At 36.6% G+C, this 17,459-nt stretch overlaps 2 protein-coding genes across 2 annotated transcripts; both read right to left on the bottom strand.

Moving 5' to 3' along the window:
• Positions 1-5,652: 5,652 nt before the first annotated feature.
• hoxa11a (homeobox A11a) lies at positions 5,653-10,360 on the bottom strand. The gene is made up of 2 exons (XM_042745607.1): positions 8,342-10,360; positions 5,653-7,712 (listed from the first exon to the last, which is right to left on the bottom strand). Exons 1-2 carry the CDS (start codon positions 8,958-8,960, stop codon positions 7,480-7,482), a joined length of 852 nt encoding a protein of 283 aa, XP_042601541.1. The 5' UTR covers positions 8,961-10,360; the 3' UTR covers positions 5,653-7,479.
• Positions 10,361-14,773: 4,413 nt separating this feature from the next.
• Positions 14,774-17,255, bottom strand: LOC109111792 (homeobox protein Hox-A13a). Its single transcript, XM_019124781.2, has 2 exons — positions 16,416-17,255; positions 14,774-16,252 (listed from the first exon to the last, which is right to left on the bottom strand). The coding sequence occupies exons 1-2, from the start codon at positions 17,098-17,100 to the stop codon at positions 16,005-16,007; spliced, it is 933 nt and encodes a 310-aa protein (XP_018980326.2). The 5' UTR covers positions 17,101-17,255; the 3' UTR covers positions 14,774-16,004.
• Positions 17,256-17,459: the final 204 nt, after the last annotated feature.

The raw sequence follows: 17,459 nt of genomic DNA, 5'->3' as shown, positions 1-17,459 counted from the left end.
AGACCTTACCTTTGCCACATTGCACCAAGCAAGACTTACATATTTCCCGAATGTGCTACGTTTCCTGTGTTTTTTTTATTTTTTATTTTATCGTTGTCATCTGGCGTCTTGTTTGCTTGATAATAGAGATGTGAAAGTCTAAATAGGCAGCCACTGCAGTAGTGACTAGGCTCGACGTCTATATCCTATATCCCTGCAAGATACTATCGGGTCATGGCACAAGCCCGGCGTATTCCTTGAACGATAATCCTCTTTCAGGTGTGGCTGGATGCTACTTTAGTGCATATCCGCGGCTCAAACTTCTTTGATGTCCTGAGGACAGAGGTAAAATGTATTAACGATGCGACACGAGCTGCTCCAAACCACATCGCCATGCTGATCACAGTTATGGTTTGAGCAGTCACATTTGTCTGAAGTTTTGTTGGGTTGTGAGTAATGTCGCTTTTCAAATAAGATGCCAAACCCCAGTTACTGATGCTAATCTAGCTGCTGTAGGTTCAGTCCGCTTATTATCTAAGGAATCCAAAAGCACTCACTCCATTTTGCGCTAACACTTCCCTCTTCATTACCGGGAAGTGTTTTGAGGATAGTGCATGAGAAAGCTCATTGGTGGTCATTTACTTCGTTTGACAAGCTGGGTGTGCTGAGGTGTACTCGTTCAATTCAGAGCACGTTTCAACCAGTTAGAGCATGGAAACATAAAGAGCCACACCCCTCCAGGCCTGCGTCACCTGTCTGTATAGCAGCAAAGTTTGGACGTTTGGCTGTTTCATGAAAGACGCTAAGAAAAGCGGGGATTAAAATCCAAAACCTGACTTGAAATAACCTAACAAACCAATCGGGACTAAAGCGGTTTCATAAACGACAATTTAAGTTCACGCAATCTCACTAATTCGGTCCATGTTCATTGAGTCGGGAGAATTTGATGTGCACGTTTATTTATTCTTAAGCAGCCCTTAATATCGATCATGGATCAGATCGATCCACCATGGCAAACAGCGAATATTTGGGAAGTTTAATGCATTTGAGACATTGTGTTTTCCTCAGTAGCCTACATAACTGACACGTCACAGGTATATTTTTCATCTGTAAATGTTAGAAAGTCGTGCAAATAGGCCTATATCCATTTTGGTGTCAGGAGTGGGCAAGGTTTACTTGAATGAACGAGCGCTGAAACAATAATTCTGAATAAAATATGCATTCTGCTAAAATATTTGTTGTTGGATATTTAATGTGACATGTAGAATTTTAATCCTACATATAAGTGTATTTTTATAATAGCAGTAACTGTAAATCCAATGTAAGTTAGCTAATACAGCCCTAATTACTAGATCAAATAAGTTAATGTGTATTCCTCTTATCATATAAAATATAGTCTGTTTTATATTATTTATTTTCATTTTTAGTTTAGTGTTTTTTAACTTTTAATTTTGTGTTTTTAATGCTTTAGAGCAATTTTATATTGTAATGTTTTAATGTTCTACTAATAACCATAAAGTACAGCTCTCATAAAACCAGAGAGAACTGCATGGCTAGAAACTGCTGATCAACTGAATGCGCATGTAGCAGCATGTTAAAATGTTTTCAAATATCTTAAAGTCATTAAATCTTGTGCATAATACATTTAATACAGTCTGTTGTAGCATTCTATTTATTTGATTTAAGTTGCATTTCCTGTATACTTTTATTTTTGGACTGAAAACGTCAAATAATTGTTTGTGAGAGAGTAATAATAATAACAAATAATTGTTTGTAATATCAATCCGTTCCTATTGGTCAGTGTTAGAGGAACTCACCTTAGCCTGCCCCCGGACCAGGGGTGGTTTCCCAAAAGCATCAGTTGCTTTTGGGAAACGCACCCCAGGTTAGTTTTCCAGCATAAATTGCGAGAGTGACTGAGGTGGGCTGTTTCATAAAACAAGTTTACCAAATAAGCCAGGCTTATTTCAGTTAGTCTGACTTATTTCCACTTGATTCGGTTTCATAAAGCAAAATTACCATAGCTCAAGTTTAGTCACTGTGGCAACTTATGCTGAGAAACTAACCTGGGGTGCATGTAGTGGAGTAACTTCTGCTAATTTATTGATTCGAGATCTCTGAGATGCTGCTGTATTGAGCATGGCACCTGATGACTAATTTACTATGTTTTAAAATAGAATGGAAAATATAGATTGTACTGCATGTTAACTAGATAATTGTGGCTAAGAGCATAATTCATAATTCATCAAGTCCATATGTCTTACTAACAAGAAACTATGGTTCTAACCACAGGTCGAGAGCTGTAGTTCCTACCACATAAGTTTGCAACGCTGTTTGCGAATGTTCGTTTGAACTATGGTTTCGGGAAACATCGAATCGTTGAACTATGTTGGAAACGACGGAACTTGCGACCATAGTTGGCTAACGATGCTTTTGGGAAACGCACCCCATAGTTGCTAACAAATTTTATTTTTGACCATGATAAATTTACCTAATAATAATGCGGTAAAGTTGCTAACCTGTTAGCTATTCAGAAAATGCAACTTAAATAATCAAATAAATAAAAATATATGCTACAACCACCAACTGTATTTAATGTATTGTGCCTAAAATGCAATGACCTTTTTTAAGATATATGAAAACATTTTAACACAGTTGCTACTTGCGCATTATTATTAGGTAAATTTTTCATGGTCAAAAATAAAATTTGTTCTCTAAATGACTGATATACTGTTTAAAGCTCCTAATATGAGTGTCTGCAAGTATTATTATGGTTAGACAGTTTGCAAGAATGTTTAACGCCCATAGTATGAAAATGATAGCTGCAAGATGATGGCGGAGTGAACGAGGCTGGAGAGAGTTGTGAGTGAGGGCGCGGGCGCCGTGAGGGCGCGGCCGCCGTGTTGCCAGATCCAATTATTATAAGCGTCTTTTGACTTGTCTTTTCTACTTAATTTGACACTTTAGAAAGTTAATACATCGGGAAGTTAGCGATATCTTTAGCTTACCTTATTTAACAATGATTTGAACTCATTTTGGGTTTATTTTTTATTTATCGGTTTTTATTTGTTGTCATATCAATATTTGGCAACACTGCAATGATCGCTAGAACTGAAACTGACAGTATAGAGCCCACGGACATGTTATTGCTGACAGGATATATCTGTCAGAGATGTTATCAACGCTGTCAAACCAGTGCCATAACACTAGTGCAGAGATCTGTAGAAGGTTACAGAATAAAAATAAAAAAAATGTAAACGCCATGAAAAAGCTATTTTTTGAGTATTGTAGTTAAATTTTCACAAAGTCATGCTAACAACATTCATAAGAGCAATAGTCAAAGTTATTAATGAAGACTATAACAATAATAGGCCTATGGGTTGATGAATGAAAAATAAACATGTGTACACCCCTAACCTGTAATGGTGCAATATGGTATAATTTAACAATGCTCCTCCAAAACAGAAAAAAACAAACAAACAAACAAAAAAAACAACAACCTTTTTTCACAAACATCTACATGTCTGTCTCTTTTAAAGTGTTTAATGAGTATGGGGGTTTACTATAGCACAATTCTTAACACCACCCCAGACCTCACTAATTTTCAAACCAAGTATACGGCCAAGTGTGGAATAACTATTCTCGCGCTATGCGTCATTCTGCGCTCAACCGAGCGAAAACTTGTGCATGTGTGAAATTGCGGGTTGCCTCAATTTTTTTTCAACCTCACTTTTTGAAAAATACGCTTTAAAACATGCATTAAAATTCAAATAAACAAGGCCTATATTAACAAGCACATACATTTTCGAATTTAAAACATACAGATCGAAAGAGTCAGTTTATCAACAACCTACGCGTTAACATCAAAACATAAATGTTAATTCTATACTTAATATTAAGTATTTGTAGAATTATGTCTGAGTATTATTAATTTTTCAAATCCTTTATACATCCACATGCTAAAACAAAACACAGACAGCACAGCGTTTCCTAGGTCCCACGTAGCATTGGCACTGACACTGGCTTTTTCAAATTCAAGTTTTAAAATAAACGTGAAAAAGGGATTTATCGTTTATAGGCCTAACAGTCTATGGTCACAATTCTTATTCTTCACAATTCTTTTTTTAATAGCCTAATATAAATAAGATTGTCTAACCCTTATTTCCTTTTTATGAAGTTAATGTAACAATTTAAGTAATATAAGGAACTGTGGGCATTAAAATAATGTTGCTAACAATACCTTTTCCCCGCTTTCGTGTTTATTCTTCCTTATCCATTTATTTTATAAATCATAAACCTTTAGTTTAAAAATGTGATAGGGCTATAGAAAAACTCATTATTATTGGTTATGCTTATATTTTGTCTAGTACATACCATAGGCTATGTAATCCACCCGCTTAAAACAATAAATGTATCTTATTAGTGGTTAGTCAGTTAGTCAAACAGTGGTTAGACTGAAATATATGGGAAATAGACTAGACTAGGATTAGGCCTAATGAAGTTAGGCCTAATTTGGGGACTACACTAACATACACTTGCACATACAGACATTACTATTTCCGTCTTCATCGTATAACACTACAACCTATTACTTATTTAATATGTGTCGATCTAAACGTAATATTTCATAGGCCTATATTTTAGTTATGCCTATACCTGCCAAAGCTGAAATGCTAAAATAAACTCAACCCTTTCATTTCCACGTTTCTTTGTTCCCGAGATTGAGTTCGCTGTAAGAGAAACTCAAGAACAGAAATCTCACATTCTATTGCTATCAGCGGAAGCATTTATTTTGCACTAGAGACAAATAGTCCACACGCACTGTAACACTACCCGTCCGCCTGCTCTCACCTCTTCAGGCTGTTACTTAAGTCCTAAAGCGGAAAGGCACGATTATGTATCACAATTACAAACATCATTTTAAATTATAAAATTCAATTTGTCAACGGAAGAGGAAAAAAAGAGCCGTTCAGACAGCATAGTCACTGTTCTCCCGTTAATGTTCAATCATCGCTGACAGCTCGAATGAACGATGTGCGTCATTTTTTAGACCAATTAATCCTTGATTCAGCTGGTTATAAATTTTTGTTCAATAAATTTTTCTGGTTATAAAAAAATCTATTAATTTTGCTCAAAGGTATAAGCGAAAATGTCTTTGGTATATCCTTAATGGATTTCTTAATCTACGGAGCATAGTTCATTTGCCATAAACTTTGATTCAGTGGTAAAAGTGAATTTTTAATACCCTCATATTTTACAATATCATTTTTAATATATTAAGAACAGTGGACATTTAATGCGTGTTCTGTTCCAGACGGTTTAAGTTGTGGAATGTTTTAGTGACTGTCTGAATTGAAGGCAGTACAGTTGGAACACCTGCAGGGAATTTGGTATGTTTCAACGAACCCGAAATAGTTGGACTCATTATCGACCATATTTTATATATATATATATATATATATATATATATATATATATATATATATATATATATATATATATATATATATATATATATATATATATATATATATATAATCATTGTTTTGAGTCAACATCAAAACATCAAAAGCTATATATATATATATATATATATATATATATATATATATATATATATATATATATATATATATATAGATAGATAGATAGATAGATAGATAGATGTTTTGATGTTGCCTCAAAACAATGATTCAACGATCTGGCATTGAAACATTTGAGTCTGCAAATATCCTGTTCAATCAATGATCCACGGCCATGACATTGATCTCACGAGTGCCTCCCAATGGAGGCCATTTGAACCTACTCGTGGGACAGTTATCACTGCAAGTCAATATGTAAATAGAGAAAACTAAAATAAAAACAAAAAACTAATAATAAGTAATAAATAAAACAGAGAAAACAGCACTACGCACGGCCACGGCAGGAAAAACCTTTAGTGTGAAATTAATACAACAGGCAGAAAGCACAGGATCACTCCTGAAAGCCGCACGTCAAAATCTCTTTGCCTCTGTCCCCTTGGAATCGTGGCTAATAACCTTGGTTCTCAGACGGTTTATGACACCACACTGCAATTGCCCAAATGCTCCAGACACAGACAGCTTTTATGGTCGTGTTGCTGAAGCAACAAGGAGGATGTCCCCGTAATTAGGCGGATATTCCTCAGCGCCTCAAAGGATGCGCCAGCCAGGCCATGTCGCTCTGCAGCAAGATACCATAAAAGCTCAGTCTTTCTCTCCCCCTCTCTTCTACTTTCTTTCTCTCTGCCACTGTCTTAGTTTATTGCTCTTAGGCTGTCATATATGAACACTACGTGTACAGCCATAAACATTCAGATGATAACTGCAAATAGTACTGTAACCACTGTGACGGTAAAACTGTAAGGTAACAATTGCTTCTTCTTGTGGTCCGAGAGAGTTCTTAAGAAAAAGAAGAAAAACAAAACATTACTTTTTTATGTATATATAAATGCACATAAAGTGCAAGTGTATACTCATGCATAAAACATATGTACACAATTATAGATATATTTGAAAAAAAAAAGTTTTAGGCTACTACAAATATACGTTGTACCCCTTTAATTAATTTAAGAAGTAAATGTCATAAAGATGATTTTCTGGATTACAATCAGCCAAACCCTATTTTAACCCCAGGATAATGTTAATAGCGGTGCAGAGTAGAACATGGTCGATTAAGGTCATTGTGAAAACGTTATTTCTTGAGCCTGAAAGAGTCACTTCATAAAGATCACCAATTTCAAGTCCGAAAATGTTTATGATTGGGGATGAGGTTCACCAAGATTGCATTTTCTCCGTTGGGTCGGGCTCACTGTGTTTTATTTCTGTGTTCGCAGAGTTTGCAGCAAGTGAAAATTTTGGATTATCAAATTTTAGTCAGTACACAGTTGCTTGCAATGAGTCGTTTACATTCCCGAGAGACGTCCGTAGAAGAAAGTATTATTGCTTAAAGACGTTCACTAACAACGACGGATGAAAATTATATTTGGTGGCAAATCAAATAAATAATTTGGAAACTGGTAGCAGTCACGCTAACATTTTAGCTTTTCTTTTATATCTGGTCAAATCCAAAGACATTAGGCCAACTTGTAGGCTACAACAGTCCTCCACAAAAAATTAACACGCCATACGAATGGCTTGTCAAAAGCCTTTCCTTGTTTAGACCCAAATATTTCAGCCAGTTTCACTCAATCTACGAGTGGTCCATAACAACTGCAAGCGGTATAGTCCATGTTCAGTATATCACGAGCTCTTAATTGAATAATTTCTGTTCGCCAAAAATTGTGTACATTTATCTATTACGAGCACAAACAACCCGTATTTAAAATGTGAATTGCAATGTCCTATATGCTCTCTATAATTGTATACACGTGAATGGTGCCTTGTCACGAACTTGAAGTTAACCGCTGAGAGTCTGTGTAACGTCTCGTATGTGATCTCATTACTGCAGCTGTTGTATTGTATCTGTTGTTATTTCCTTGCCCTAGAGCAGTGGGTTGGTACTGTAGTACTGTAACCGGTCCCGATTTAGTTTCTTTTCCTTCATCCGCCGGTTCTGGAACCAAATTTTCACTTGGCGATCCGTGAGGTTAAGCATCCTTGAGAGCTGAAGTCGTTTCTCTTTGTTGATGTACACACTGAAGAAAAATTCCCTCTCTAGCTCCCGGATTTGAAATTTTGTATAGGGACATCTCTTCTTGCGAACCCTGGGTCCACCACAGAAAATGACCAATAAACAAATGATCATTATCTAGGCTATATAGCCTATATGAAAATAAGTTAAAGACGTTAGTACAGTACACGCAATATCTGTCTATCTATCTATCTATCTATCTATCTATCTATCTATCTATCTATCTATCTATCTATCTATCTATCTATCTATCTATCTATAGATTGTCATTGTTAAGGTCAATAAATACAAAGACAAATCTAAAAAGTTTATTTAGGCTACAAACAACAGATCTTCTATCTAAAGGGTTTAAATATATATATATTTTTATGCTAGCTTATAATAATGTATTTTTACTTAAAAAAACATGCATTAATTACCAGAGAATAACTTGTTATTCTGACTGCTGTAAACAATCCTGTGAAATCACTGCGTCCACTTAAATACATTTTAAAGTTCAAGTTAAAAATGCACTAGCTTTTGAGTCTTTTCATGGCCAATTTCAATTCCAAGCACGTGATTCTCACAGTTTATATGTAGCCTAGGTTTTGTTGGGGAAATCTCAGGCCCTCCATAAACCTTATACGCTTATAAAACAGCATATAAAATTTTAACAGGAGCGCGCAAGATTGCAAACTTTCTCGCATGACAGTCTCGCTGAGCTCATACTTACTGCTCGCACCGCTAGTCTTTTCCTCGTTGTTTCCGGAAGAAGACTCGGGGCTACTGGTCTCCTGTCGCTCCTTTCCTTCGGACTCCTGCTCCGGTGCGGGCGCTGGCGTTGGCTGTTTGCTGGAGTGCATTTTATCCCTCGCTGCATAGTCGCTGTTCGCTACACTGTCCGAGCCCCCGTAGGCGGTGTCAAAAAACTGGTCAAACGCTTGAGGAAGCACCCCGTTTCTTCCAACACTGCCGTAGAAATTGGACGCGGAGGTCGAGTTCGATGAGTGAAAATACGCAGATGCATTATTCTTGGGGAACATTTCACCAACTGTCGTTGGCGCTGGTAAACACTCCCTGTGTACTATGTCCTCCGACGGATAACACTGAGCTAGAGGACCCCGGTGAGGCCATTTACTGGACGCGTCAAGAGCATAGTCTCGGAATGTAACCTCCCTGACATGCTGTACCTGAGGGAGGTTAGATGAGTAAGAGTAGGTAACTGGACGAGAAGACGGACTTTGGGAAAGGAAAGAGGGCAACGTGGAGAAATCAGCCCCCGGAACGTAATAAGTGCAGCTGGGCAGATACATGTTGGACCCAACGGAAACCCTCTCGTCAAAATCCATCATTGTACCCGCGCAGCTTCTAGCTTAGGCTAGCGAGACCTGTACGCAACGCCCACAACATAGCTCTCATGTGCGCGTGCCTCTCACCCGAGTTGTAGGGGTATCCGCGAGGCAGAAATTTTGAGACGTAAGATGACGTGGAAATCCATCTCTATCCAGTCCAACTGAGGCCAGGATCACGTGATCTAGAAAAGAAATGGACAGATCCTCGCTCACTTGTTTTGTTTGTATATTGACATTGAAAGATAATTAATGGCAGATCCAAACTGTTTAACGAAGATACTGACTGAATTACGAATGAATTTCTAATTGGTTTGCGAACAGGCCTAGTTTGTGAAAATTGAAACATTCTCTGCTGAACATAAATACTTTTTACTTTTTTCTACTGACTATGATTTTTAAATGTCATATTTCATATCATATGACATTCTAAAAAAATAAATACAAAGCCCTGCCAAATTATGCTACTGTAGTCTATTCTTAGAAGTTTGTAAGTCAAGAACACAGTGTTTACGATTTAAGGCTTGCGAGCAAACAATACTGTTTATCATAACACCATCGGCATTAAAAAAAGAAAAGGACTGTGGCTTCTGTAACCCAGGCTTCCTATAAAACAATACCCTACATTTAAAAATATTCGCACTATACCTTTCAGTCTTTCAGTCTAACATCTTACATTTTTATTGTCATTATTAAGTTATTTGAAATGTGTATGATGATTAATGATTATGCTTGTAAATCAGAAGACATGATTACTCATAATAATAATTAGATCATCGCTTCTCCGTTCAAATTTTGCAATAAAGAATCATTCTAAGTTGAATTCACACGATGAACGAGCTACATTCAGAAAGTTGACCTTGGTCTACTGAATAAATGCCACATGCGGACCTAATAGTGCCTAATTTATTTAACACAATTCCGGTAACTTTCAAAATGTTCTCTAAGGTTTAGGCTAATAATTAGGCTTTTTTTAACTATCACGTGAATTTTGTCCCGGCAACTCATTAAGTAGCCTACTATAGAAAACAGTTTGAGTTTTGAACGGCCTGAGAATAAATGAGTTTGGTTCTTAAACCTGGATTAGGCCAGGCCTCAATTTTCCACAACACATAACCTTTAATCCCCTTGTAACCTTAGTGCCTCCAAGGAACGCACAGGGAGGTTTAAGATATTCTTATGATATGATTCCTTTATGCTAATAAGTTCTCCACGATAATTCGCAGAATGAGGCTACAAATACAAAATCGGTGGCCCCAGACTAGACGCTCCGCCTCTTCGTCAACTCAAGACAAATTCCGCGCCGTGTGTTGGAAAGCTTTCAGCAGTAATTTGGGGCCCGAGTACAACGGAAACCTGCGATGGATAACTGCAAAGCAGAGATTTTAATGCAATTTGTAACTTCTAAATAATGCGACCCCCTTTTACTCTCCTTTTAACACAACAGAGCGAGACTGCTCAACCAAGATAAAGAGGTCGAGCAACATAGCTATAAAGACATTAATTTCTCTGTAACAACAGATTAAAAAATAAGGTAAGATAGTTTAGACAAAATAATAGTTAGAATAAACAGGAATATGGATTAAAATATGAATAGGCTACACGAATATAATGCCATATGTAGCCTAGCTACATTAATATATACAACCATCTTTAAATATAGGCCTATGTTATGCGAAGTAATATACCCTAACGTTATGATAATATCATTTTGTTGGCTTTTTCTTTCTTTCGTTCCACAGTGTATCTTAGTCTAGTCTGGCATGGCGGCCCACACCCTCTCCCTCAGGTTTACCTCGGTCGACTTCAAGTTCGGGGAGGGGGACGGGCTACCGCCCACCGAGCAAGTCTGAAAAAGAGAATGAACAACAAACGCCACGCAAGCCACTCAATGACCCGGATGGAGTTTCACAAACTTCGCTTTCACATCAGGGAACTTTACAAAGGAAAGACAGAGAGTAATATAAAGTGACAAGTAGGAAAAACAGGCACTTGAAAAAAAGTAAAAAAAAAAAAAAAAAAAAAAAAAACAACGAAACCTCCACTTCAACATAATATAGGCCTGCATAGTCTCTCTCACACACGCCAGAGTAAATATATCACACACGACAACATGCAGTTTTGAAATAATTATAACCGTAAATATACCAAAGGAATAATGTGAAGCTAAATAATATTTTATTTGTTCAAAAATCATGCATATTCATACAACGCACAACAGAAAAGTTAAAGCTTTTTGTTTGGAACCATGTGCTTTATTAAAACATGTTTGAGCATGTTTGGGAATTAATGGCCTGCTATTAATCACAAATTAGATTACAAATTATACGAAATAAAATGTATTTGTTAAAATGCGTGCAGCTATAACGATAATTTCTATTACAACTACACTGCAATTTTTTAAAGCGATGATTAAATTCAACAGTGTAATGTACACAGTAAATAACAGCAATACTGATAACAAAATAAATAATGTTTGGTGGCGATATAGGCCTAATGTCATTTAGTGTGGTTTTGTTTGTTAAGTCCAATGAGGATAAAACGAATAAATAAATAAATAAATAAACAAAATAGCAAGATGGTAAAAATACCAAACGAGTTTGACCCACTTTTTAACTAAATTATAAAAACTTCTAAAATGGCTATGACAATGTGTGATGTCCCCCAAAAAACAACTACAAGGTACTTTATTTCACGGATTAGTTTTTTGATGGACTGGTGTTATCTAAGTTTGAAGTTGAGGCGTAGCCTAATTCACAGTCTTACTGGAAGTTAAATGACCAGGAAACATTCTGTATTTTGTGTCACATTTAAATAAATGTAGGCTATTGTCTAAGAAATTTTTTTTAATGGTGTACGACAATTCAGGGATTGACTGAGAATGAAATAAAATCATGATTTAGGCTAAATATTTACATGCACGATTAACTATTTGTTTACAAATTTTAAAGCAAAAGCAACTATTAGGGTAACTCATGATATTTCAAGAGTAGCGCGTATTGTTGACTAGTGTTTTGCAAGTTTAAGACAACATCAACTAAAAGAGCTATAACCATAACCAAAGGTATTTAGGTTATTTAGCAATGTTATTTTTGACTAGAACAAAATCAGTTCGCCTAAATAATGTTATCACATGAAGCACATTTAGGTCATTTTTATGTTTGAATTTCAGATTTATACTGATCAAACATAACCAGCGTTGCTTCTACATCCTTCACCGTTAGAAGTGTGTTGGTTACTAAAAAATATTGGACCAAGTCGTGTTTTAAAAAATAGCGCGATTAATGAGCACACAAATGTATTTCTGTATCTGACAAAGACTTTGCCTCATTGATTTCTATGTCTTGTGAGGTTATTCTAGTGTAACTTCACAAAACCAACAAGAGGAAAAAGCAAAAATACTAATTAAACGAAACCAGCAACACTTGTGAAATACATAAATTAAGGAATAAAAATTTCATTTTATTGTATTTACGCGTTTCAGCGAACAGGCCTTCACCAGAGCTAACAAGCTAAATTTCTACATCAAATGCATTGTAGATTATGGAAAGAAACGGTTATCTAATTTATTTATTTTTCCTAAAAAATAATTATAATAATAATAATAATAATAATAATAATAAACAGGCTAAAACAGATATACGCTTGAGATATTGTCTGTGGCCTTGGCTTTCATTGTCTAGAGGACCACCCCGAGGTTTAACCCCTTTTAACTGCGCACAGAATGAAACCTGAGAGAAAAGCTGCGCCATTATACTAGTCATTCACAAAACCCGAATCTGTCTCACAACACATTCCGACATTCTCTCATGAAACATTCAGTTGTTTGAGCCAAATTGAGTATCGCCCAAGTATAGATAAAATGCTTTTTTCAATTTTTTTTGGTCAATTGTCTATTTAAATTATCTCCAAAAGTTTACATTTGTATTTTATTTAGAATTATTGTATATTTTATTTTTATTTTATTTTTAATTACAGTTTTATGTTTTCTATCAATTCAGACAATATGCCAAATTGTAAAACTATGGTTTTCTATAAAATAGAACAATTCACATTAAAATAAACAAATCAGTGTTTATGACAGGTCCTTATGAATATGTAACCTACAATAGTCGAATTCGGACTGGTCGTTAGCTAGCCGACAACAACAAAATATAAAGAAAAAAAACGAAATAGAAAAAATAATTTCCCCCAGGAAAGAATTGCATATGCGATTCTATTTTTGTTCTTTAGATGGCGCCAGAAACCAGACTTAGTAATGAGCACAGGCTTCGTGAATGGTCAAAATGCGTTCACTCTCTCTAGACTACGTGCGCGCACTTGAGACATTACGTCAACACAACTCTCTCTCTCTCTCTCTCTCTCTCTCTCTCACACACACACACACACACACACACACACACACACACACACAAGACGGCGCAGAAAACTGAAACTTGTGTTTGGAATACCTAAGCACATAACCATTGTCAATTATTTGGCTTATTGTGATTTGAATATTGTGACTCTCAAATAGTCGGAGAAGTTATGATCTAATATGACTGTGGGTGTGTATGGAGATACAAAAACAACCTGAAAGCCTTCTACATAATAAAAATAATAATAAACTAATGGAAATACAAAGTAGATGTGAGACAGTCGTTACAAGGAATTATATTAACAGACCATGGAAGTTTTAAGATGTAGGCTAATTCACAAGGAAAAACTTGAACTTCAGATTTAGCTGCAAAATAGGACAAAAATATGGTTGCCTTAACACCAGGGTGGTAAAATTTCCCCTAAAACTTTGACATTTACTTTCATAACTGTGCCAACCAAGAGCTAAACAAATTAAGGTTTTAAATATTTTTATAATTAGTCTATATTTTTGGCCTAGACTAGTCGATTTTGTCTGCGATAATGAGCTAGTTTGAGCAGTCAGCAGAATTTAAAGTTTACCGTTGTTTTGCCGTCTTGATGAAAACGTATTTCTTGCTAAATTTTGTTGATCATAAGATTAATATGTAGCAAATCACAGCTTCTTGCTGAGGAAAGCTAAAATAAAGAAATAAAAAAAAGCTTTTTACATGCATGTCTGATCGTGAGCGTGGGGCTTCTATAAATATTTTAACACCCCATCAAACCTGATCTGAAATTACTCATGACATGACTAAAAACAAAGTACTCATAAAGCTATAGGCCTGCTTTACTCCAAAAATAAAATGAAAGATCAGATCGTAACACCAAAATTCGAGAGCATTCAACAGCAGCAGTAGAAAGCCGTAAACAATTCTCAAAGGTTAGTCTAAGTTCTAGGTGTTCTCAAAGAACTCTATTAAAAAAAACTATTTAAAATGTATATATTTTTTAAGAAATAAAACAAATAAAATAATAATAAAAAAAAAAATTAAATTAAATGTCTGGTATGTCATAAGACTCGAGCAAAACATGGCGCAGTTTTTAAAAGATTGATATTGACCAAAGTAGGATCGATTTAAACGCCAGAGGCTTGAAAACACACGATGTTCTCGAAGGACTCTTACTTGAAGACGTATCGTCATGTGTAATTTGAATAAATTAACATTTATCTACAAGAATTTAATTTTTAGTTTCTTATTTCTCAATCAATCCATTACATTGCAGTTAAAAAATTTAATATATGTAAAATAACTATGTAATCGTATATGAACTTAGCACTCATAATGTACATTGCTTGTTAATAATTGTAATCAACAAGCAATGTAAACAGATCCAATCCATCTCAATAACAAAACAGGCAAAACTTTATTGTTAATAATACAGTAAAAAAAAAGAAAAAAAAAGAAAGTTTCTGTGTTCGTTTTTTTGTATATATTTTATTGTTTGAGTTTTTTGTTGTTGTTGTTGTTTTCATTTTTGCTTTCTTATTCTTATTTTATATTATAAACCTATAAACATAGGCCTACGGTGTGGAAAATAACTTCTAAGACAGGCAAACGTAAAGTGAATTAGTTATACATCGATACATAACAGATTATGGTGTGTGATTCAATTTGTAAAATTATTTATTTTTAAGCTTTATTACATTTAATAATTAACATGTCCAAGACCAGCCGCTTCACTTACAAATGGACATCAGAAGATGGCGCAATTGCTCTATAACACGGCTGAGGTATGCAGTCACCTAGTTTTCGCAGGCACTCGAGAACAAATCCGAATGCATCATTTCTTAAGTCTATGGACAAGAACAAAAATGTATATTCACGAAGACACATATTTTACAGTCCATAAAATTTTGGACACCATCCAACGGGTTAATTACTTGCTTGAACCAACTACTACATTTACAAAGAGCTAGTCTACATGTTAAATTCAATGCACGTTCAAATTTAGTATTCTTGCCATATTAATGGATAATATTATCGTGTGGTTTGATGTTGCAATACAAAAGTGTAAATTATTTCGTCGCCATACATATTTTTCTTATGAATGGTTTATTAGGACGGATTTGCGCAACACTATACAACGACAAAACACACTTACGGTACTCTTTAACACACAAACACACAGTAAGTCTATAGTGAAGTGTATATTATTTTGGCACAAATATAACCACAGATTGTACATGGCCTGAATAAACTATAGGCTCCATACCTCATATTCTCCAGCATGAGACGAAATTTCATGAATTTGAGATTTCAAGCAAAGTATAATTTCAATTATAGTCGACACTGGAGGTGGTGAAAGAGAAGTCGTACCACACTGTAAAGAGTTACAGTATCACAATTTCAATATCCAATGTATTTCTCTCCACAAGATATTTTGGCGAAGAGAAGATAATCTCAACAAACAAACTTATCTTTTGGCCCTCTTTGTCCTGAGTTGGTAATACGGCCATACACCGTTTGCAGCCAAGAAATGACGCACCGCATCTCCAACAACCCTCTCCGAGCCAAAGTGGTCACTTCAAAGCGGTAGTCCAAGGAAAACAAATATTCGTTAAAACGTCTATAATTTCAAAGCTTTGAGTGTGTGTGGACCATCGCTGTTTAAAATTGTTCACTTGCATTTACACAAAGCAAAGCAGAGCTAACTGTTGCTTTTTAATTTGTTGACGACTTTTTTCTCCTTTACCCGTCGGTTCTGGAACCAGATAGTAACCTGTCGTTCAGACAGGTTGGTCTGAGCGGATATCCGCCTGCGTTTGTCCTTGGTGATAAACTTGTTTGCGGCATACTCCCTTTCAAGCTCCTTCAGCTGCACCTTGGTGTATGGAACACGTTTCTTCCTCCCGCGGCGAAAAGAACTACCGTCTGCCCCTCCGTGAGACACTACCTCTGAAGATAAAAATGACAATAAAAGTATTCAAATATGTTTAAGGATAATAGTTTAAGGGTGTTTTGTTATATACGCAACATGAACATTGTGCTTTGACAGCTATGAGAAATGTATTAATTATGTGGAATATTTGTTTGTTTCTTATTCTGGCATTAGCCTCACCTGGTATAGACGACTTCCACACGTTTCCCGTCTGTGGCTGCTCTTTGGTGCAGTAGACCTGCCCGTTCCAGCCACTAGCTGTGATAGCCCACGGTTGGTAACTCTCCATCGGCAATAAGGACTCATGCCGGGTCTCTGCAGGCCCGCTCATTGCCTGGACTACGGGAACATCCAGATAGCTGGGAACTGGCTGATACGGGCTCGAGGCGTAGCTCGAGTAGAAAGCAAACTCTTTGGCGCGTGAGGTGGTGTAATCTTCGCCTGTAGAAACGGACGTGTCCATATATTTTTCCCCGTAAGGTGAGGCAGAGGCGGGGGACTGGGCGCATGTCTTCACACCTCCACCGGCCCCGTGGTGGTGGGACATTCTGCAAGGATAGTATCCACCGCCACCGAAATATCCGTAGGAAATTGAAGCGCTGGCTGAACCCTGGACGGCTGCGCAGGGGCTGCATTGCTTCCCAGGCTCACCCGCTCCAGCGGCAGTCACTTCGCTTGACGGATAAGGAGCGCTGGGAGCAAGAGAGGCAGGGTGAGCCATCAAATTCCTGCATGGGCTCGGCGAGAAGTTACCTCCCGTGAACCCTTCCATATTCTTGCCGGTGTCGTCCAAGCCGCCACCGTTATCATAGAGAAACATGACCGGGTCAATCCAGCGCGGGCGGAGAAGCAGTGACGTTGTCATAGCCCGTCGGACATTGAGACGTATGGCTCTTTTTTGAGAAGCCCCGAGACTGAAAAAGAGGAGATAGGCGATTCCGCGAGAGTCAAGCGACTCTGACGCACCCTGCGCATAACCAGAATCACGCCTTGATTGGCTCAAAACTGGTCATGTGATATGTAAACGAGGACGATAATCAGCTCAAGTGCTAACAATTAAACCGAGAACAAATCCAGTGATGGGAGATGACAATCTGTCAAAGGATTCCATCCATTTCAAGATGCTCTAAAAGGTGAAGGGATGCGTAAGTAAATAAATGAAAAAATGAAAAAATGCTGTGGTCCTTCATGAGATTTCATATCTGTATCCACGTTACTAAAAGC

This window comes from Cyprinus carpio, chromosome B19, assembly GCF_018340385.1.
Source record: "Cyprinus carpio isolate SPL01 chromosome B19, ASM1834038v1, whole genome shotgun sequence".
Taxonomy (NCBI): Eukaryota; Metazoa; Chordata; class Actinopteri; order Cypriniformes; family Cyprinidae; genus Cyprinus; species Cyprinus carpio.
The sequence above is the reverse complement of the archived record's forward strand: the minus strand, read 5'-3'. Positions and strand labels throughout refer to the sequence as shown.